The following is an 18,764-nucleotide window of genomic DNA, read 5'->3' as shown; positions in this document are numbered from 1 at the left end:
TGGAAGTATTATATTGTATATTTCATTCCAATATTTGAGGTATTTAGTTTGATTTTGATTTAAATATCAATATCTAGTTCATAATTACAGTTTTCCGAACGCTCATTAAGTGCCCTCATCCTCTACGAATCAATAAATCCATAGCAATAAGTTGAAAACCATCGGTAAAGCAATAGTTTCTGGACACATAATATTTTGACTATAATTTTGTAACTAATAGCATTTAACATCTATGGGAGAACAATATTTATGTATACATGTGATAATATCTGTAAATCCACTTTGTTTGTACAGACATATTACTTTTGGGCAACCAGGAAGGTTGTTCCACAGTTTCAATATGGAATATTGAAAAGTAATTAACGTTGTACAATCTTGTAACTCCCAATTCCTCGCTCTTTCTCTCTCTGTCTTCCTGCCTGTCGAAGGTAGGCCCTCCCTCACCCCGTAAATTCCTTCCCCACCCTTTGTCCCTGTCTCCGCAGGTCCGGTCATCAGACCTTTCCTCCCCACCCTTTTGTCCCCCCCTCCCCTCATAAAGACCCCCCCCCCTTCCCCAGAGAATAGCTTTGTCTTCAATGCACGTCGTTTTGAGTACTCGTCGTTAACGATTGTTCATGGTTATGGGTGCGAGGTAAAATCCTCCACTATCGGTCTCTGTGAAGATCGAGCCACAAAAGAACATTAACGAGAATTCCAATCATTATTATCTTTCACTTCTCCCATTCTTCTGAACTTTCCTGAGGCCGGCACGGTATGTGTTCCTAAGCAGTAGCTCCATTGCGGACGTTCAGAGTAAATACCACCTATCTGATGATCCGCTAATACCATCCGAGACTGCATGATTACATTTTACATTCAAGTCTGTTGATATTTTGTTATTAAAGACGATGAATTATTAATCTACGAGTCCCTCCTAACCCTTTACACTCGTAAAAGTCCCCACCACCCCCCCTCCAGGCCCAGTCTAACACCCCGTCCCCTCACTGGCCTCTCTCTCTCTCCTCCTCGTCTCTTCCTCCCGCCTAAACCCTCCTCGTAAATCCAACCCCCAGCGTCTCCCACGACACATCTCTCTCTCTCTGTCGCTATTTTTAACAACGATAACTTCTATTTGTAGTTCCCCTTATCATCCAAGGATCTCATAGGGCTATCTGTGTACATATAAATGTACACACAGCGCAGAAACAGAGTGTATTGAGAACACAAATTGCGGTTAAGTGGTAGCCTTATGCCAGAAGGTACCACAGTTTTCAGCCGGACAGATAGAACTCAGAGAAGTTTCTGTAGTCGGCTGACACGTATGTAGTTTGGACCGCAGCCATATTTGTAGTTCCTGGTAGTGAATCCAACCCCCCCCTGTCCCCTCCCTTCGATCCCCCTTCGTAGATCTCCTCCTCGTCTCTTCCTCCCGCCTAAACCCTCCTCGTAAATCCAACCCCCAGCCTCTCCCACGGCACATCTCTCTCTCTCTGTCGCTATTTTTAACAACGATAACTTCTATTTGTAGTTCCCCTTATCATCCGAGGAACACATAGGACTATCTGTGTATATATACATGTACACACAGCGCGGAGAAAGAGTGTACTGAGAGCGCAAAATGCGGTTAAGTGGTAGCCTTATGCCATAAGGTACCCCAGATATCAGCCGGACAGATAGAACTCAGAAAGTTTCTTTCATCGGCTGATACGTATGTAGTTTGCACCGCAGCCATATTTGTAGTCCTTGGTAGTGCCCCCTACTCGTTAACACAAGATTATTCGCAATTACATCTCAACATCTCCAACTGCACCACAAGAATATAACTATTATAAGTCCCAACTGGACAACCCCCTGCTTTCCAAGAAGCCGATCTACTGTTTTCCCCCATCCAGCTCAAGAATCCCCTTAATTGTCTGCCCCCACCAGACGAGACCAAATTTGCCTTGCAACAATAGGGCAGGGTTTTTTCTAAACAAGGGAACAGGGGCGCTGCGCCCCGATACTCCCGGCGTGCGCCATCCTACCGAAATGCCGACTGAACCTGTCAGACTTGGATCTGTACTTACATGCTGCTGTACAACATACACTATTTCTCAAAACGATATTTTCTCCGCGAAAATATCCCAACACCACCACCTGACAATGTGTCTGATCCTCAAATAACTTATAATTACTCCAAAAATATTCCGATCCTAAGATGCTAAGCAAGTATACAAGACCATTCCAGTTCTCTCTGCACAAAGCGGTTTCAATGAACGACAGAAATAAACAAATGCTGAGTGTCAAGTTATCTGGGTGATGTTTTCATTTGTGCTTGCCCAACTTGAAATGGCACTGTTAGACAGAGTACGCAGGACAGCTCAAATCCTTCTCCTTCCTTTTATTGAACATGAATTATTTTAAACATGAACAAGCATTCCGTATTGCGATTCGGATTCGGATTAGGATTAGGATTAGGTTGAAAACCTATTCAGAAAGACAAATTAAATCAAGTTAGTTCTCAAATAAATCAAAATGCCTAATCAAACATTTAAATCAAATCCAAATATCTGTTAGATATCAAACAAAGTAACAAAGTAATTCGGTTAGATATCATAAACAAATATATAATTACAATATCACTATGATATCTAATATCACTGTGTTGTAAAATAACAATGGTCTTCCACACAAACATTTTCACCATGTGCGCCTCCACCAAACGTGCCCAAGACGTCACTAACGACGTCTGCGCCGTCCCATGCGCTGTCACATGGAAGACATGACAAACGGGAAAAAGTGCCAGAAACATACGCATTGTGCAAACTACACCTTAGTTCAAAATATAAATTACATACCAATGCGTGCTCTCGTGTCCTCCAATGCACAAACCCTTCTAAGCCCGGCCGGAAATCGCGGACCTTTATAGCCTCACCCGTGCTCACTCACCTCACGTGCCGTAATCAGGCAAGTGCCACCCCTGAACTTTCCCCTCCACGCCACTAGAGGTAATCCTCAACGATGCGATGCTATTTCTTTTAATCTAAATGCGATCTCTGTCTTTACACCTCCCACTTGACCTCCTGGTTGCTCAACCCAAGGAGGTCACACTATCTATTTCAGTCTTTCGTTGCTCTTCAACAGGAAGAAGGATGACCAGTCGTCTCACATCCCTGCAGAGAATGGACACAGGGATCCTCTTCAAGCGTCTCCTGGCTCCTTGTCTGCTCGTGTCCCCTGTGCTTGGCTTCATGACTGGAACAGGGTAGCTTGGAAAGGTCCTCACATTTACATCTCTGACGATTCCTCTTCGGTCAGCATTAACACTGACTACCCTGGCCAATTTATATTGACTCCTCAAGGCATTTTGGTCAGCCAGCCAGACCACATCTCCCACTGCAACGTTCCTCTCTCTTGTGTGCCACTTCCTCCTTATGAACAGGTTAGGACCAGCTAACTGGCACCACTTCTTCCAGAATTTGCTGACCTCTGCTTGTATGGTTTGGAGTCTCTTGTATGGGTAACCTTCAAACTTGAAATCTCCCGGGTCTCCTCTTGGGCTGGCTCGTCCCAGTATGAGGGAATTGGGACTGATGTATTCCACACAGTCCTCTCGGCTTTGAATCCTGGCATCTATCGGTCTTTCATTTGCCTGGTTGGCTGCCATGAAGAGGAATGTTTGGAATTCCCCCCATGTGAGAACTCCATCACCACCAAGGTTGTTCAGGGCCCGCTTCACTATCTTGACAGCTGCCTCTGCTGCTCCATTTCTGTGGGGAGAGTCTGCAGGGTGAATCCTCCATGACCACTCTGTTCCATGATTGACAGCTTCCTCTTCAATCTGAGACCTGTTCAGTCTGCTCAGAAATCTGTGAAGCTCCTCCAGAGCAGGTCTGGCCCCTACAAAGTTTGTGCCAGGATCTGTCCACAATTTCCTAGGGTGTCCCCTCAGTGCAGAGAATCTTTGGTAGGCCAGCAGAAATCCCTCAGAAGACTGGTCACTCACAACATCAGTGTGTATGGCTCTTGAAGCCATGCAGCAGAATACAACCCCCCAGACTTTGAGTTTGACCCTTTTCCTTACTTCATCTTTTACCTCATAAGGTCCGAACAGGTCCATGGTTGTAAACTCAAATGGCAATGCTGGGCCTGTTCGCTCTGGTGGCAAGTCACTCATGATCTGCTGGCACTGTTTTGCCCTGTTTTTCCTGCATACCACACAACTGTCTACTACTTGTTTTGCAATTCTTCGACCTTTGATTACCCAGGCTTTTTTCCTCATCCTGAGCAAGGTTCCTGCTATCCCCTCATGGTTTGCCTTGTGGGCTTCCTGTGCCAGCAATGTAGACACCCATGCCTCGTATGGTAAGACGGGCACTGCAGTTTTGTCTTCATCAAACATCTGAATCCTGCCTCCACAAACCAAGAGCTCAGAGTCCACATCTCTGTATACTGCCAGTCTGCTTAGGGTAGTGTCAGGAAAAGCTACACCTTCCTGAGCTTCACCAAAGAGATCCCTGAGGGCATCTTCACGCTCTCTCACTGTAAGCACAGTTTGCTTGGCCTTTTCCTTTAGTGATGACACTTTATGCTTAGCTTCTTGAGTTCTTGACTGGCTTTTCATCTCTATCCACTTCTTGGCAGCTCGCCATATCCAGGCGATGATCCTGACCAGCTTGGACAAGGAGCTGTAATTCCTCACTTCCAGTAGGTTCTTTATTTTCCATCTCCTGGGTGGCCTTCCTGCCAGAAGAGCTGGATCAGCAGCCATACTTTTCTCTTCCCTTTCATCCTTCAGGTCTTTTTGAGGGGCACTTGCTTGGCTTATTCTTGCTTGAGCCCTTGTCATTCCTGTTGAGAATGCCTTTCTCTGGAGTCTCACACTCCCGTCTGAGAATGTGATTCCCCATGGTTTCCCTTTCCAGTGAGCTGGTGTCAGGCTTCTTTGAAACTGAACTTGTCCAAGCTGCGCATACTCCTCAAACAGCTGAATGGCTTCTTCTCTGAGGCTCTCTGACAGTGGTTTATCCCAGGTCTCACGGGTCAACTTCCCTCCTCCTGCCTCCTGGAATGCTCTCCTAACAAGGATAGCGCCCTTCTGTTTCAGAGGTGATACCAAACCGATGGGGTCGTAGAGTCCAGCTACTTGGCTTAACAGGTCCCTTCTTGTCAGCGGGTTAGGCGTTCCAGGTTTCACCTCCATTCTGAGAAGATCCTTGCCTACTCTCATCTTCTTTTTCCTTTTGGAAAAGTTGATCGAGGTCATCATGTAGAGCTTGTCATCCTCCACCTTGTATCCAATGCCCAGGGCTTTGTTATCTTCATCCCTCATTTGGTTTGGGAGGGTGAAGGTTTTCTTCTTCTCCATCCCTTCCACTCTTGATGTCAGGACCTTTGCTGCAGCCTCTGGCCTCCCACTTTGGCCTGACCGGACCCACGGTTTCAGAAAGAAGCCTCCGGCTCTCAGAATTTCTTCAACCCCTTCAGTGATCTTGTCTACTTCCTCCAGGCTGTTATGGGAAGTTAGAATGTCATCCACATAACTGTCCTTTTCCAGGACTCTGCGCTCCTCTTCCATGTGAGCAAAGATGGCCAATCTTGCTGTCTCCCGCATAGCTACCTGTGCAATGCAACCGGCTGGTCTGTCTCCAATGTTCACCCTTGTGATGGCATATTGACCCATCTCCTCGTCTGGACTGTCCCTCCAAAGGAATCGGTGGAGATGCATCTCTCGCTCTTCTAGCCACACTGAATTATACATCTTCCTGATGTCTCCAAGTGCAGCATACACACCTCTTCTGAATCTCAGCAGCACAGCTCTGATCGGGTTTAGAACATCTGGCCCCTTTAGCAGAATATCATTCATGCTCACTCCCCTGCTCTTCTGGCTGCTGTTCCACACAAGCCGGACTGGAGTCGTCACTGAGTGAGGGTTTGGCGCCACCAAATGGCTTACATACCACACTGGTCCTGTCCACTTGCTGATTACATCATTAGTGAGTTTTACGGCTGCGCCCCTCTCAACCATCTCGTGAACCTGGGCTGTGTATGCTGATTTCCACTCTGGCTCCCTCCTTAGTTGTCTTTCTGTTCTCAAGAATGTAGCTTCAACTGCACCTTTGTTGTTGGGGAGCGAGGCAGGATCTTCTGTCCATGGATACTTTGCATCCCAATGCGGAGATGTTGTGTGAGAGTCTCCTTGGACATAGGTGAGTCCTTCTTTTATTATTTCAAGCTCCCTTTCTTCAGCCAGTGTCATTTCCTTTCCTCCTGGTTGGCAGTTTCCACAGCGACATCCTCCGCACTTTGGCTCACAGGCTGCTCCGATGCTGTCCCATCTCCACCACTCCAGGAACTCACGATTTGCAGCAGCTGTAACCGTTTCCTTGGCACTGTCCTTTCGCTGCATACGGGCTGCTTCAGTACTTGGGCTCCCAACTATCTCCTCATACTTGACTGCAGCAGTTCTCATGGAGCGAGCGAAGTGTGTTCTGGACTCATGTGCTGTCACCTCTAACTCCTCGAACAGGTCAGGGTGTGCTCCGCCCACTGTCATTCCCAATGGACTCTCCCACAAGACGAGGTCCCCAACAACTTTAACCCTTTGTGGAGCAAGTCTTCCCTCGCGATGGCTGATGAGCAGATCAATCTTTTCCGGCCTCCTTAATTCCTCCAGCTTCACTTCTGGGAAGAACTTCTGCAACTTTTCCGGCTTGACAACTTTGTGCACCTTGGCAATCTCATCCAGGCCGTAACAGATCAGTTCATGAGCCTTCTCCGCTCCTTTGGGGGTTTTCACTCTGACTCGAAGAAGATATCTTTCCGTGTTCACCTTGATGGTCATTCCGCCTACACCATGCACAACCAGGGTTACTTCTTCACTCCGCAGCCTCAGCCTGTGTGCAGCCTTATGGGTGATATAGTTCGTGTCTGAGGCAAGATCAACAAGAGCTCCAATCTTCTGCCCAGCATTAGCAGTTACCTCCATCAGCATCATAATGACAGGAAGCTCACACAGGCCACTTTTCTCCAATAGCTGGGACTGGTGGTTCTTCATGCCACCCTCTGTAGCTTTGTTTGTGAAATGCCAATCTGCACCTTTCTGCTTGCACTGAGGACAGCTCAGCCAAGAATCCTTCCTGTTCGGCTGTCAGTTTGCTCTTTCCTCTGCCGTCTTTCCCACTTCTCTCCTCGTTTCCACTCTTGTATTCTCCATTGGGGCAAATAAAGTAATGGTGATCTGAGGAGTCTCCCTTCTTACAGTCTTTGTTCCTGCATAGGAAAGTGTCTCTACAGTATCCATCATCTTCATGACATCCAAGACATTTTCTGCATGCTCCCAGCTTCTTTACAGCATTCTTCTCTTGTAGCTTCAGCCCTTTGAACTTTCTACAGAAGAAAATCTTGTCACTGTGCCTTCCATCACCGCAGACAACACACACATCTTCCAGCCCTCCTTTCTTTGTGGTTCTTGTAGAAGCATACTTTCTTTCATATTTCTTCTCACGTTCTGGTTTCTCCATCTTCTCCACAAACCTTAGCTGGTCAAGTCTCTCTAGGATCTCTTCTTGATTCTTTAGGAACTTCAGGAGCATGTCAAAGTGGTTGTCTGTGGTGACATTATTGCTAGAATTCACCATAAAGGCTAGCCAGTCTCTCTTCACAAAGTCGGGTAACTTGCTCTCAATGGATTTAATGACGAGAGGGTTCTTGATTGCGCCAGAGTTTCCCAGCTCTGTGAGGTCTGCTAGGGATTTTTCCACTGCTTGGATCAGGTCGATGACTCTCCTTGGCTGGCTTCCCCTTGCAGGGGGTATTCGCTCCAACTCCTCCAGGATTTCTATGGCAATGGTTGATTTATTTCCATACCGGTTGTCCATGACTCTGAACATATCCTCTGCAGTGTTGTAGGTTGACAGCCGGATATCCTTCCCAATCTTGTCATCCACACTGTCCAGGAGTTGAATTTTCTTGACTTCGGCTGAGACAGACGGCTCTCCCTGTCTTTGAAGGCTCTCCCAGTCTTTCTTCCATCTGTGGTATTCTCTTTTGCAGCCTGAAAAGATGGGCAGTGTGGTTGGTTTTATTCTGACAATTGGTTTTGCTGGCGGGGGATGTGCTCTCACTGCTTCAGGTCCTGAGGCTCCTGCAGCCAGCGCATCCTCCGACATCCTCCGTGCAGTGACAAACTCAGCCTTCCTCAGTTCAAGGTTGCCGTTTAAAGCTTTCAGGTCCTTGACCCTGCCATCTAGCTCCTCTCTTTCAGCCTTTGGGATCCACCGCTCCCAGGTTGACATAACCCTGGCAGCCTCATTGATCCTTTTTTCCAGTACACTGTAAACCCGAATTTTGCTGGTTTGTTATCTTAACAATGGTTTTCTTGTCAATATGACATGGGTATGTGTAGAAAGTTTATTTAACTTAAAATAATTAATTGACAACGCCTCAACTACATGGAAGTTAACCAAATTGAAAATCAATGTTATGTTAGCTAGATAGTCCAAGCTGAGTTAAAAAACAAGGCGAATTGTGCTTCATCACGTGGTACGTTTTGCGTCACGTGGTACGTTTTGCGTGACTTTGAATCCACATTGAAGCGGCCATATTTCTGCGCGCAGTCGAAAGGAGAAACGAAGAGGAATCGTTTATTTGGTGAGTGTAAATTCTTAAAGGTCCCATGACATGCTATTTTATGTATTCTTTAATATAGGTATTAGTGGGCAACTAACACAGTATTCAAAGACGTTCCCTAAATTCAGCCATGGTGCAGAGTTACAGCCACTCCGAGCCAGTCGCACATTGAGCTTCCCCCAAATGCGCTGTTTCGGTGGGCGTGTCAAGGAGGAGGGTGGGGGTGTGGCCCTGAGCAGCTTGCAGCCACCATGCGCTCTGTTTACAGTGGATGTATCGCAATGGCGAGCCGCACACAGCCTTTAGCCGTGTTCTGTAAATATTCTAGAACACACGGGAGTCCTGGAGCTCTATATCTAAATATTATCATATAGCCTACACAGATATCTATATCATATAATATATATTATCACGGCCAAAAGCTGTGTGAGCCGATATTATGAATCTCAAACGACCGCGTTGGGTTCTCCGACGTTCCTGGTTCTTCAACGTCCACATCAATGTGAATACACACACTGTAACGCAAGTGTTTCTTGTCGGTTCTTTGACGTGTCTTGTATTTCCACAACGAGACTGTCGTGGGGGTTATCTGAGCCATGGTTGAGAAGGAATTGGGGGAAAGGAACTTTGATTTGACTCGCTGAAGTACATGAACTGCGACATGCCGCCGGTTGCCGCGAGGCACCATCGCCCGGCAGCGGGCAGCAGGCAGCAGGCAGCGCGCGGTTCAGTCGACTTCAGGTTGATGTGAAAGTGGAAAAACCAGAGACGTCGCAGAACCCGACAAAGTCGTTTGTGATTCATAATATCGTCTGGAGGCGCACACAATATGTTATATGATATAGATATCTATGTATATGATATTATTTAGATATAGAGCTCCAGGACTGTAACGCAAGTGTTGTACACTTCCTTGTTATTTGGATAACCGTTCTGCTGTTGGTGTGATGGCGCATAACACGTCGGACTCTCGTATCTGGTATTTCTACAACGAGACTCGTATTGGGGGTTATCTCAGCCAAGGTTGAGAATGAATTGGGGGGAAGGAACTTTGGCTTTGACTCCCTCAAGAACATGAACCACGACATGGAGGAGAAAGGGATTGTTGGCGGCGAATGTCTCCCGCTTGAGCCCCGCTGAGGGACCACCGCCGGAGGCGGAGGTGCATAAGCGCTGCCCGGCAAAGATCCCTTTCTCCTCCTTGTCGTGGTTCATGTTCTTGAGGGAGTCAAAGCCAAAGTTCCTTCCCCCCAATTCATTCTCAACCTTGGCTGAGATAACCCCCAATACGAGTCTCGTTGTAGAAATACCAGATACGAGAGTCCGACGTGTTATGCGCCATCACACCAACAGCAGAACGGTTATCCAAATAACAAGGAAGTGTACAACACTTGCGTTACAGTCCTGGAGCTCTATATCTAAATAATATCATATAATACATAGATATCTATATCATATAACATATTGTGTGCGCCTCCAGACGATATTATGAATCACAAACGACTTTGTCGGGTTCTGCGACGTCTCTGGTTCTTCCACTTTCACATCAACCTGAAGTCGACTGAACCGCGCGCTGCCTGCGGCCGGCTGCCCGCTGCCGGGCGATGGTGCCTCGCGGCAACCGGCGGCATGTCGCAGTTCATGTACTTCAGCGAGTCAAACCAAAGTTCCTTTCCCCCAATTCCTTCTCAACCATGGCTTAGATAACCCCCACGACAGTCTCGTTGTGGAAATACAAGACACGTCAAAGAACCGACAAGAAACACTTGCGTTACAGTGTGTGTATTCACACACACACATGTGGCGCTCGCACGGTCGAGTCTCATTGGCGGGCCAACGTCTCTGGGCGGGCCAGGCAGAGTAAGGGGAGGAGCTGAGATTCCTCATGACGTCATGAGCACAGATTTCCAAATCAGCGCGAGCGGAACAGCTAGTGCTCGTTTTACACCAAACGCAAGTTTTAGCCACTGGGGGACCATAGGCAGGCTAGGGGAACTCATATTTATGTTAGAAAACCTCATAAATTGAGATTTTCATGTCATGGGACCTTTAAGAAACATTTAATGTGTTTGGTCGTCTGTGATACTCGTTTATTGTAAAGCTAACTGAAAAAATGTTGAGTGAATATCATTGAGTTATTCTTAACGTCTTACTACTTAAACATTATTATATAGTCGAACACAGTACAAATCATCGAAAGTGGTAGGCCTACTTTTACGACGGAGTATTAGGGCCACACGTGAAGAAAAATATATTTTAGCCGTGACGAGATTAAAATCGACGCGTCGACTTTAAAGTCAACACGACTTTAATCTCGATGTGTGCATTTTCCGTTCCTCTGTCAGCACGCTGACGCTCCGGGCATCCTCCCAAGCGTGCAGCGGATGACACGAAGTAGTCGGCAATAACTCTGGGGTCATTGTTTGTGGTGTAGGCCTCCATTCAAACAATATAGCGACTAAAACCGTCAATGCAACCCATGATGGCAATGCCGCACTTCTACAGCAGATGACTACTTCGTGTCATCCGTTGCACGCTTGGGAGGATGCCCGGAGTGTCTGCGTGCTGACAGGAACGGAAAATGGACACGTCGAGATTAAAGTCGACATGACATTTCAACTTTATTCTCGACATTTCAATTTTAATCTCGTCATGGCAAAAATATTTTTTTGCTTCACGTGTGGCCCTAATACTCCGTCGTAGCCTACTACTTTTCATAGTCACTGGCGGCGAAAAACGAATTAAAATAAATTAAACTAGTAACTTTTTACACGAGGCACCTATAAAATGGCTGCCATACATAACGTAGCAGCCTATACAGAGCACCGTCGAAGCCTCGTATGTCTCGTCGCCTGGTTGTTCACACGCCAGACACTTCTCGGACGGCAGAGCTGTCCGCCCATTCAATATTTAACCGTTAACCTTCGTTCAAACGTTTAACTAATCTTCAACGCAATCTTCAAGCGGGTTGGTTTCTGACATACGTCAGACCTGTGTTGATGGTAAAACAATAAGTGTTTTTAATTTTTTACTATCATTACCAAGAACACACGTTTGACCCGCTTGAAGATTGCCTTAAAATAAGGGGATTTTTAGACGTGAATGGACCTCTGCCCCGGGTGTTTACCACGCGGCAAGATGGCAGCGGCATTGCCGCATACGTGCCACTGAACAGCGCAGCTCAGGTGATATCTAGTCAGTGTATAGCTATGGTCGCTAAACGTTTATTTCTTGTTGCACTTGCGCCAAAATATTTAATCTAGTGGAAATATGATTGTTATATATACCAGGCGTTTCTCTGTGGGGACCCCCGTTTATATGGCTTAGAGAGGCTAGGTGCTTGCTACATCCGGGTGTACTTGGTAGAAGCGAAATGCAATAGTAAGGGGCGAGGGAGGGCCTTCAGACCTGTCATGTAGGCCCCATCCATTTTATGGGTGAAAACGGATAAGAGTTGATGCGTGCGCAGGCTTGATGAGCGCGCGCGCGCAGGCTTGATGAGCGCGCGCAGTGTGTGTGTTAAAAGTTATTAATTCAATTAGGTCTTGTTCAGGTGTTTATTGTGCTCACCTGTAGTCTTTTACAGGTTGTTTTTTTATATTCATTGGCTGCTGTTCAGGGCTTCTGGGTGCTACTGTGTTTCATTTTTATGTAAAAATATTAAAATTTACAAATATTCATACTGTTTTGTGTAAATAGGAAAATATGAAATGGTTATTTAACTACCAATTTTTATTTTGTAAATTGCTATGTGGAAAATATAAAATGCTTATTGAAGTTGCATATCTGTCTTAATTCTCTTTTCTTTCTTTTTCCAGGTCTACATGCTTAAAATGGTAGAATGCAAACATAAATGAGTTGGCTTTGTAAGTACTGTACCTACTTCTCAGAAAATCGTAGAAGAATAATTGAACATTATAGAGCTGTCCATGGACATTTTGGAAGAAACTGTCCATTGCCCTGTATCTACAGTGACTGTCATCGAGTTTTCCGATCACAGCAATCCCTGAAAAACCACTTAACACAACATGGAGTTTCACAGCATGAACCTACTGGACATTTAAACTTTAAAATTAACTGTCAGTTATGCGATTTCAATGAATCATTGAATATAAAACAGTATTTCTCTCATCTTGGGAAACATCTTAAAAGTAAAGAGACTGTTACTTGCCCCTTTAATCATTGTTCTTTCAAATCAAGGGTTTACTCTACCTTTACTTCACACAAAAGTCGATTTCATAACAATGTCACACTGCAAGACTTGAAATCTGACCTTGTTCTTCAAACAAATGTCAATGAGGAGCACCTGGTTGATCAAGTGCAGTCAGAAATCAGTGATGCTGAATTTTCTGGGTTTGAGAATATAACCGAGCATGAAGTAAACACTGATACAGTTCAGGCTAGACTTGCATCTTTACTTCTGCGATTGCAAACAGTTTTGCATGTCTCAAAGACAGCAGTTCAGCAAATAGTTACAGAATTTAGGGATATTGGTGTTTTAGTTGGTGAGCTAAACAAAAATACTCTTGATAAAGTATTGAGGCAGCATTGTTGTTCCATTGATGAAAGCACTTTAAATATTGTTAAAGATACTTTGTGCCAGACTAATCATTTTAGCTGTCTTTCAGAAGGTGGGTCTTTGGGAACTGACAAAAGAAGGTTATCATTTTTCAAGGAGAACTTCAGTGTTATTAACCCAGTTGAATATGTTTTAGATTTGTCATCAAAACGAACATTTGTTTATGTGTCAATCTTGGGTGTTCTTCAAGTATTGTTGAATAGGGGTGATGTACTTGACAGAGTTTTAGAAGAAAGACAAAAATTTCAATCTGGGCATTATGCATCTTTTTCTGATGCATCATACTGCAAGGAAAATCCACTTATTTCTGGTGAAGATCTAAGTATTTCTCTGGGCTTGTACATTGATGATTTTGAAGTCTGTAATCCTTTAGGGACCTCAAGGAAAAAACATAAATTGTGTGCCATCTATTGGGTAATTGCTAATTTACCTGTAAGAGACCGATCATCCTTATGTACTATATATTTGGCTGCCCTATGCAAAAGTCAAGATGTTAAAACATTTGGTTACAGTCCAATTCTTGAACCATTGCTGAGAGACCTAAAATTGCTTGAAAATCAAGGAATTGACATCAACAGATTAGGAACTAGTGTGAGTGGCACAGTAATATACATTTCATCAGATAATTTGGGGGCACATTCTTTTGCTGGCTTTCAAGAATCATTTAATGTGGACAAGTTTTGCAGATTTTGCCTTGCAGGTCGAAAAGATATTCAAACTTGTTCTGTAAGAAGTGGTGCATTTGTATTGAGAACAAGAGAGTCACATAACCTAGACCTCTCTGAGCTTAAGGACAATGTGACTTTGAAAAGTGTCAATGGGGTAAAAAGGGACTGTGTTCTAAATGAACTACAGTACTTTCATTGCATCACAGGGTTTCCACCTGACTTTTTGCACGATCTTTTGGAAGGCATTGTATCTTTTGAGCTGTGTTTGTGTTTGAAAGAATTAATTAAAAAAAAATATTTCACTGTAGATCATTTAAATACTGCCATACAGCACTTCCCTTATAAGTTTTCAGACAAAACCAATTGTCCTCAGAAAATTCCAGTAAATTTTCATTTGGTCGGAACAATAGGAGGGAATGGCCATGAGAATTGGACTCTGTTAAGGTTGTTGCCATTAATTATTGGTGAGGTTGTTCCTGAAAATGATAACGCTTGGTCTGTGATTCTCGAACTAAAAGACATTGTTGAAATCTTGGTATCGTCCAGTTTCACAGAAGAAAGCCTCTCTTACTTGGAAGCAAAGATCTTTGAACATAGGAAACTTTTAATAGAAGTGTTTCCTGATGTGAAACTCAAACCCAAACATCATTTCCTTGAACATTATCCCGGTCTAATTTGTTGCTTTGGACCCGTGGTGGACTTCTGGACATTTCGCTTTGAAGCTAAACATAGCTTCTTCAAGAAAGCAGCCCGGGATCTAAATAACTTTAAGAACATTGTTTTGTCCTTGGCCAACAAACACCAACTTATGTTGGCATACTTTTTGGACATGCCATGCCTGTACAAACCAGCAGTGGAAGTAGAAAGAGCAACATACAGTTCCCTAGAAAATCTGTCGACCTTAGTCAAACAAGCTATTCAGCACAAATTCTGTCATCTGACCACTGTATCACTTGCCACAACAGCCTTTATACATGGGACCAAATATGTAAAGGGCATGTTTGTATCATTTGGAAGCACGAGTGGACTCCCTGACTTCTGTCAAATCCTGTACATTGTGGTAGTGGACAGCAAGGCATTCTTTATTCTTCAACTTTTCTCCACCTGGTACCTGGACCACTTCAGATGTTTTGAAGTTTGCAGCACTGATGATCTCCAACTTGTTGTAGTCGAACCTGCAGAGCTGAACCACTACGCCCCCCTGTCAGCCTACCTCTTGCAAGGAAGACACCTGGTTTCTCCCAAGGCATCCCTACTGCACTGAGGTAATAATTTTGCTGATTGTCTTGTGGATAATTATAATTGTGCATTTTCAGTATTACATAGGGTTTAAATAAGACATTTAATTTATAATCTGGCAGGACAAAAATCCAACACCTTACAGTGCACTCTTCTACTGCAAAGGTGCACATATGATATGCATAAGGCGTACCTAAAATATTTGATCATGACGCAAACATTTTTGTAACAATTTTTTTTTTTAGCAGGGATTCACCATGTTGCTGCGCGTCATCCTTAGCCAAGATGACATCCGGAGGATCACCATTGACAGCATGCCAGAGACTGTTATTGGCCTTCACTTGATGCTAAAAAACATGCTTGGACTGGAGGGTGACTTGGTGGTGCAGTTCCAAGATCCAGAGTTCGATAATGAGCTTTGCAACTTGAGTTGCATGTCAGAGCTGCCTAAGGACAAAGTCACTTTGAAGGTCTACAGCAAGAATCTAGAATCCCATCAAACAGACTCAACCTTGGACACGGCAAGCCTAACCACATCCTCTGAGGAAAGCCACATCCCCCCTGCCAGTCGTCCTCGTCAGCTGCCACAGCCATTTCATATTCCTACTTTTTAATTTGATGTGGAACTTAAGTTGAGGCACGGAAATGAAGCCTTCCACAAAGATGGAACCCTTCTTGACATCTCCAAAGACACAAAATCTGACATTTTGGATAAAATAGCAGAAGCCATCTATGTCCACAACCCATACCCAACACGTGAGGAATATGATTTGGTGTCACAAGCTCTCGTCGAAAAACATCCATGTCTGAGGGAACCAGGGTCGGTCAATGGTTGGTACTGTTGGAAATTTAGTTTGAAGTTTAAAATGGGTAATTTCAGACAGAAGCTACGATTGGCTGGATGCCCAGAGCTCAAGATAAACTCGCGCTCTCCAGGTACACCTGGGAAAGGAAAACTTAAGAGGGCCAGAAAATCAGAAGTAAATTTCCTGCCAGACCTCCCTGAGGGAAAAACACAACGTTCCCTCGAAGACGAAAGAACGGAGATGGTCACCGAAATGAAGAAGAGGAAAATTTATGGGCAGCAAATAAAAGAAATGATGACCAGCACCTTTTCTTTACGGAGAAAACAAATTGTGGAGGATGAGCCACCTGTGGCCGACGTAAGAGCAAGATGGCCAGCACTGTTCTCTGAACGTCAGGTAAAAGTATTTTTTCTATTTCAGATGAGGTTAGGAGGATCAGATTTTAAACTGATTTGCTAGATAATTTATTTAAGAATAATTTATGAGTCATGAATAATTTGGTACACTGACTAAAGCATACACTGATTAAAAAAAAATGTTTCATGCAACAATATAATTGAATTAACAGCCAATCCCTTGTGTTCCTTTGCTTGTTTTCTGCCTACCAGATTGAAGCAGAGTTTGCTCGCCTTACGTCTGTTGACCTGAAAGGCTCCCTCTTCGCTGGCCTGGACAAGTATCTGCTGAGGTTTCTTGAGGTGTACAGAGCCAGGAGTGGGCTGGTGGAGCTGAACAGCCTTTTGAGTACTCTGGATAATGACGTACGTGTGTTGATATAAGTCTGTTTTACACAATCCATACCTGCCCATGTGTTACAGATCATAGAGCAATAGTTCCAAAACCCCTTGTAGACTCTCATTTTGAGCTAGAATGCTTTTTGCATACTTCTATAATGAAGTTATTTCATTCTAGTCCAATATCCATTTTTTCAGAACATATTGATTATTTTTTAACTCAAACAAGTATGCAGACATTATTAGAATATAACATCACTTGGAATTGTTTTCTGATTTCTGGCCTAATATATCCCATTTGTTGGTTATTGGCTTATTTTTTTACAGAGTTCCAATCAAAGGCAAAGGGCAGTTGTTTTGATGGGGCTCCCCTACTATCTAAAAGATGTGGCCAAACTTTACAAGAAAGTACAGGTATGTTTTCCAATATTTTCTGAATGCTTTCTGTTGTAAAAATAATATTCAATTAATATGTACATTTAAACTATATTCATGTGAACATGCATTGCGGTAAGAACAATGCTTAAAGGCTGACTATAAAATGTTTTTATGATAAAACAAAGTAAGCTAAACGGACCACCCCAGATAAACCAGCACCACACATTCTAGTGGGGCAGAAGATTTATGTGTGACTCTACTTTGTTTTATCCTAAATGTTGCATAGTCTGCCGTTAATCTGTTTCAAAATGTCCCTCGTGATTTAATTTGTAATACTTCACCCAGCTCATATTTCAATGAAAGAAAAGTAAAGTAAAACCAAAAAATAAAATAAAATTGAACTTAACCTGTGTTTCATGCTTACTGCTATGACACCTGAATTTCCCCATGGGTATAAATAAAGGTTAATATTTTTTGATATATTTGTACACTTTGTGTAGGTCACAGATGCAGAGGAGGACTGGACAAAGGGGATGGCAGTCGGTATCCTTATGGTGGAACAGAATGATCGGGTCAGTTTCGCAGTGGTCCTCGAGGAAGAAATCATCTTTCCAAGCATAAGTGATTTTCCAACTGCTGTGGCACTGCTAATGGGTCTGCTCTTTGCCCTCAACATAGACTACCCCAGAGACCTCAAGTACACTTTTGAGGTGATTCAGAAGGTGCTAATGGACATTGGTGGAGGGCAATGCTCTGCATTAGTTCATGGGTTAAAAAACCGACTTTTGAGAAAGAAAAAGTAAGCTTAAAAGCTGCATTTTACATTGTTAGTTTTGATGCATTTTTTCTAAATGCACATTGTTCCGTTTACGTTTTACACTATTTGTAATTTTTTAACATTTTAAAAAAGTTAAAACATTTTTTAACATTTTACTGCTTTTTGAGAAGATTTCATAGAGGGAGAGCGGTTGCGAGAGATGTAGGTTGCTGGAGAGATAGGTAGGTAGAGGGAGGTAGGTAGCTGGAGAGAGATAGGTAGGTAGAGGGAGGTAGGTAGCTGGAGAGAGGTAGGTAGGTAGGTAGCTGGAGAGAGAGAGAGAGAGAGGTAGGTAGCTGGAGAGAGGTAGGTAGGTAGCTGGAGAGAGAGAGAGAGAGGTAGGTAGCTGGAGAGAGAGAGAGAGAGGTAGGTAGCTGGAGAGAGAGAGAGAGGTAGGTAGCTGGAGAGAGGTAGGTAGGTAGGTAGCTGGAGAGAGGTAGGTAGGTAGGTAGCTGGAGAGAGGTAGGTAGGTAGGTAGCTGGAGAGAGGTAGGTAGGTAGGTAGCTGGAGAGAGGTAGGTAGGTAGCTGGAGAGAGGTAGGTAGGTAGCTGGAGAGAGGTAGGTAGCTGGAGAGAGGTAGGTAGCTGGAGAGAGAGGTAGGCAGGTAGCTGGAGAGAGAGGTAGGCAGGTAGCTGGAGAGAGAGGTAGGCAGGTAGAGGGAGGTAGCTGGAGAGAGCGGTAGGGAGGTAGAGAGAGGTAGCTGGAGAGAGCGGTAGGGAGGTAGAGAGAGGTAGCTGGAGAGAGGGGTAGCTGGAGAGAGGTAGCTGGAGAGAGAGGTAGGGAGGTAGAGAGAGAGAGAGGTAGCTGGAGTGAGAGGTAGGTAGCTGGAGTGGGGTAGGTAGAGAGGTAGGTAGCTAGAGAGAGGTAGAGAGGTAGGTAGGTAGCTAAAGAGAGAGGTAGCAGGAGAGAAGGATAGAGGTAGCAGGGGATGGAGATAGAGAGAAAGAGATT

The 18,764-nt window shown here is 44.3% G+C and overlaps 1 protein-coding gene across 1 annotated transcript; it reads left to right on the top strand.

The window, feature by feature from the left end:
- Positions 1 to 15,024: 15,024 nt before the first annotated feature.
- Positions 15,025 to 17,799, top strand: LOC132467577 (uncharacterized). The gene is made up of 5 exons (XM_060064935.1): positions 15,025 to 15,104; positions 15,324 to 16,280; positions 16,493 to 16,645; positions 16,946 to 17,032; positions 17,497 to 17,799. Exons 2-5 carry the CDS (start codon positions 15,945 to 15,947, stop codon positions 17,797 to 17,799), a joined length of 879 nt encoding a protein of 292 aa, XP_059920918.1. The 5' UTR covers positions 15,025 to 15,104; positions 15,324 to 15,944.
- Positions 17,800 to 18,764: the final 965 nt, after the last annotated feature.

This window comes from Gadus macrocephalus, chromosome 11 (genome assembly GCF_031168955.1).
Source record: "Gadus macrocephalus chromosome 11, ASM3116895v1".
In the NCBI taxonomy this organism is placed as follows: Eukaryota; Metazoa; Chordata; class Actinopteri; order Gadiformes; family Gadidae; genus Gadus; species Gadus macrocephalus.
Note: the sequence above shows the minus strand (reverse complement) of the source record. Positions and strands in the feature narration are given on the sequence as shown.

Bases quoted from the DNA above. Each gene is read 5' to 3' on its own strand.
- LOC132467577 (XM_060064935.1), top strand. From the start codon at position 15,945: ATGGGTAATTTCAGACAGAAGCTACGATTGGCTGGATGCCCAGAGCTC. The intron at 16,646-16,945 runs GTACGTGTGTTG...ATTTTTTTACAG, and splicing joins TGAGTACTCTGGATAATGAC to AGTTCCAATCAAAGGCAAAG. The intron at 17,033-17,496 runs GTATGTTTTCCA...CACTTTGTGTAG, and splicing joins AACTTTACAAGAAAGTACAG to GTCACAGATGCAGAGGAGGA.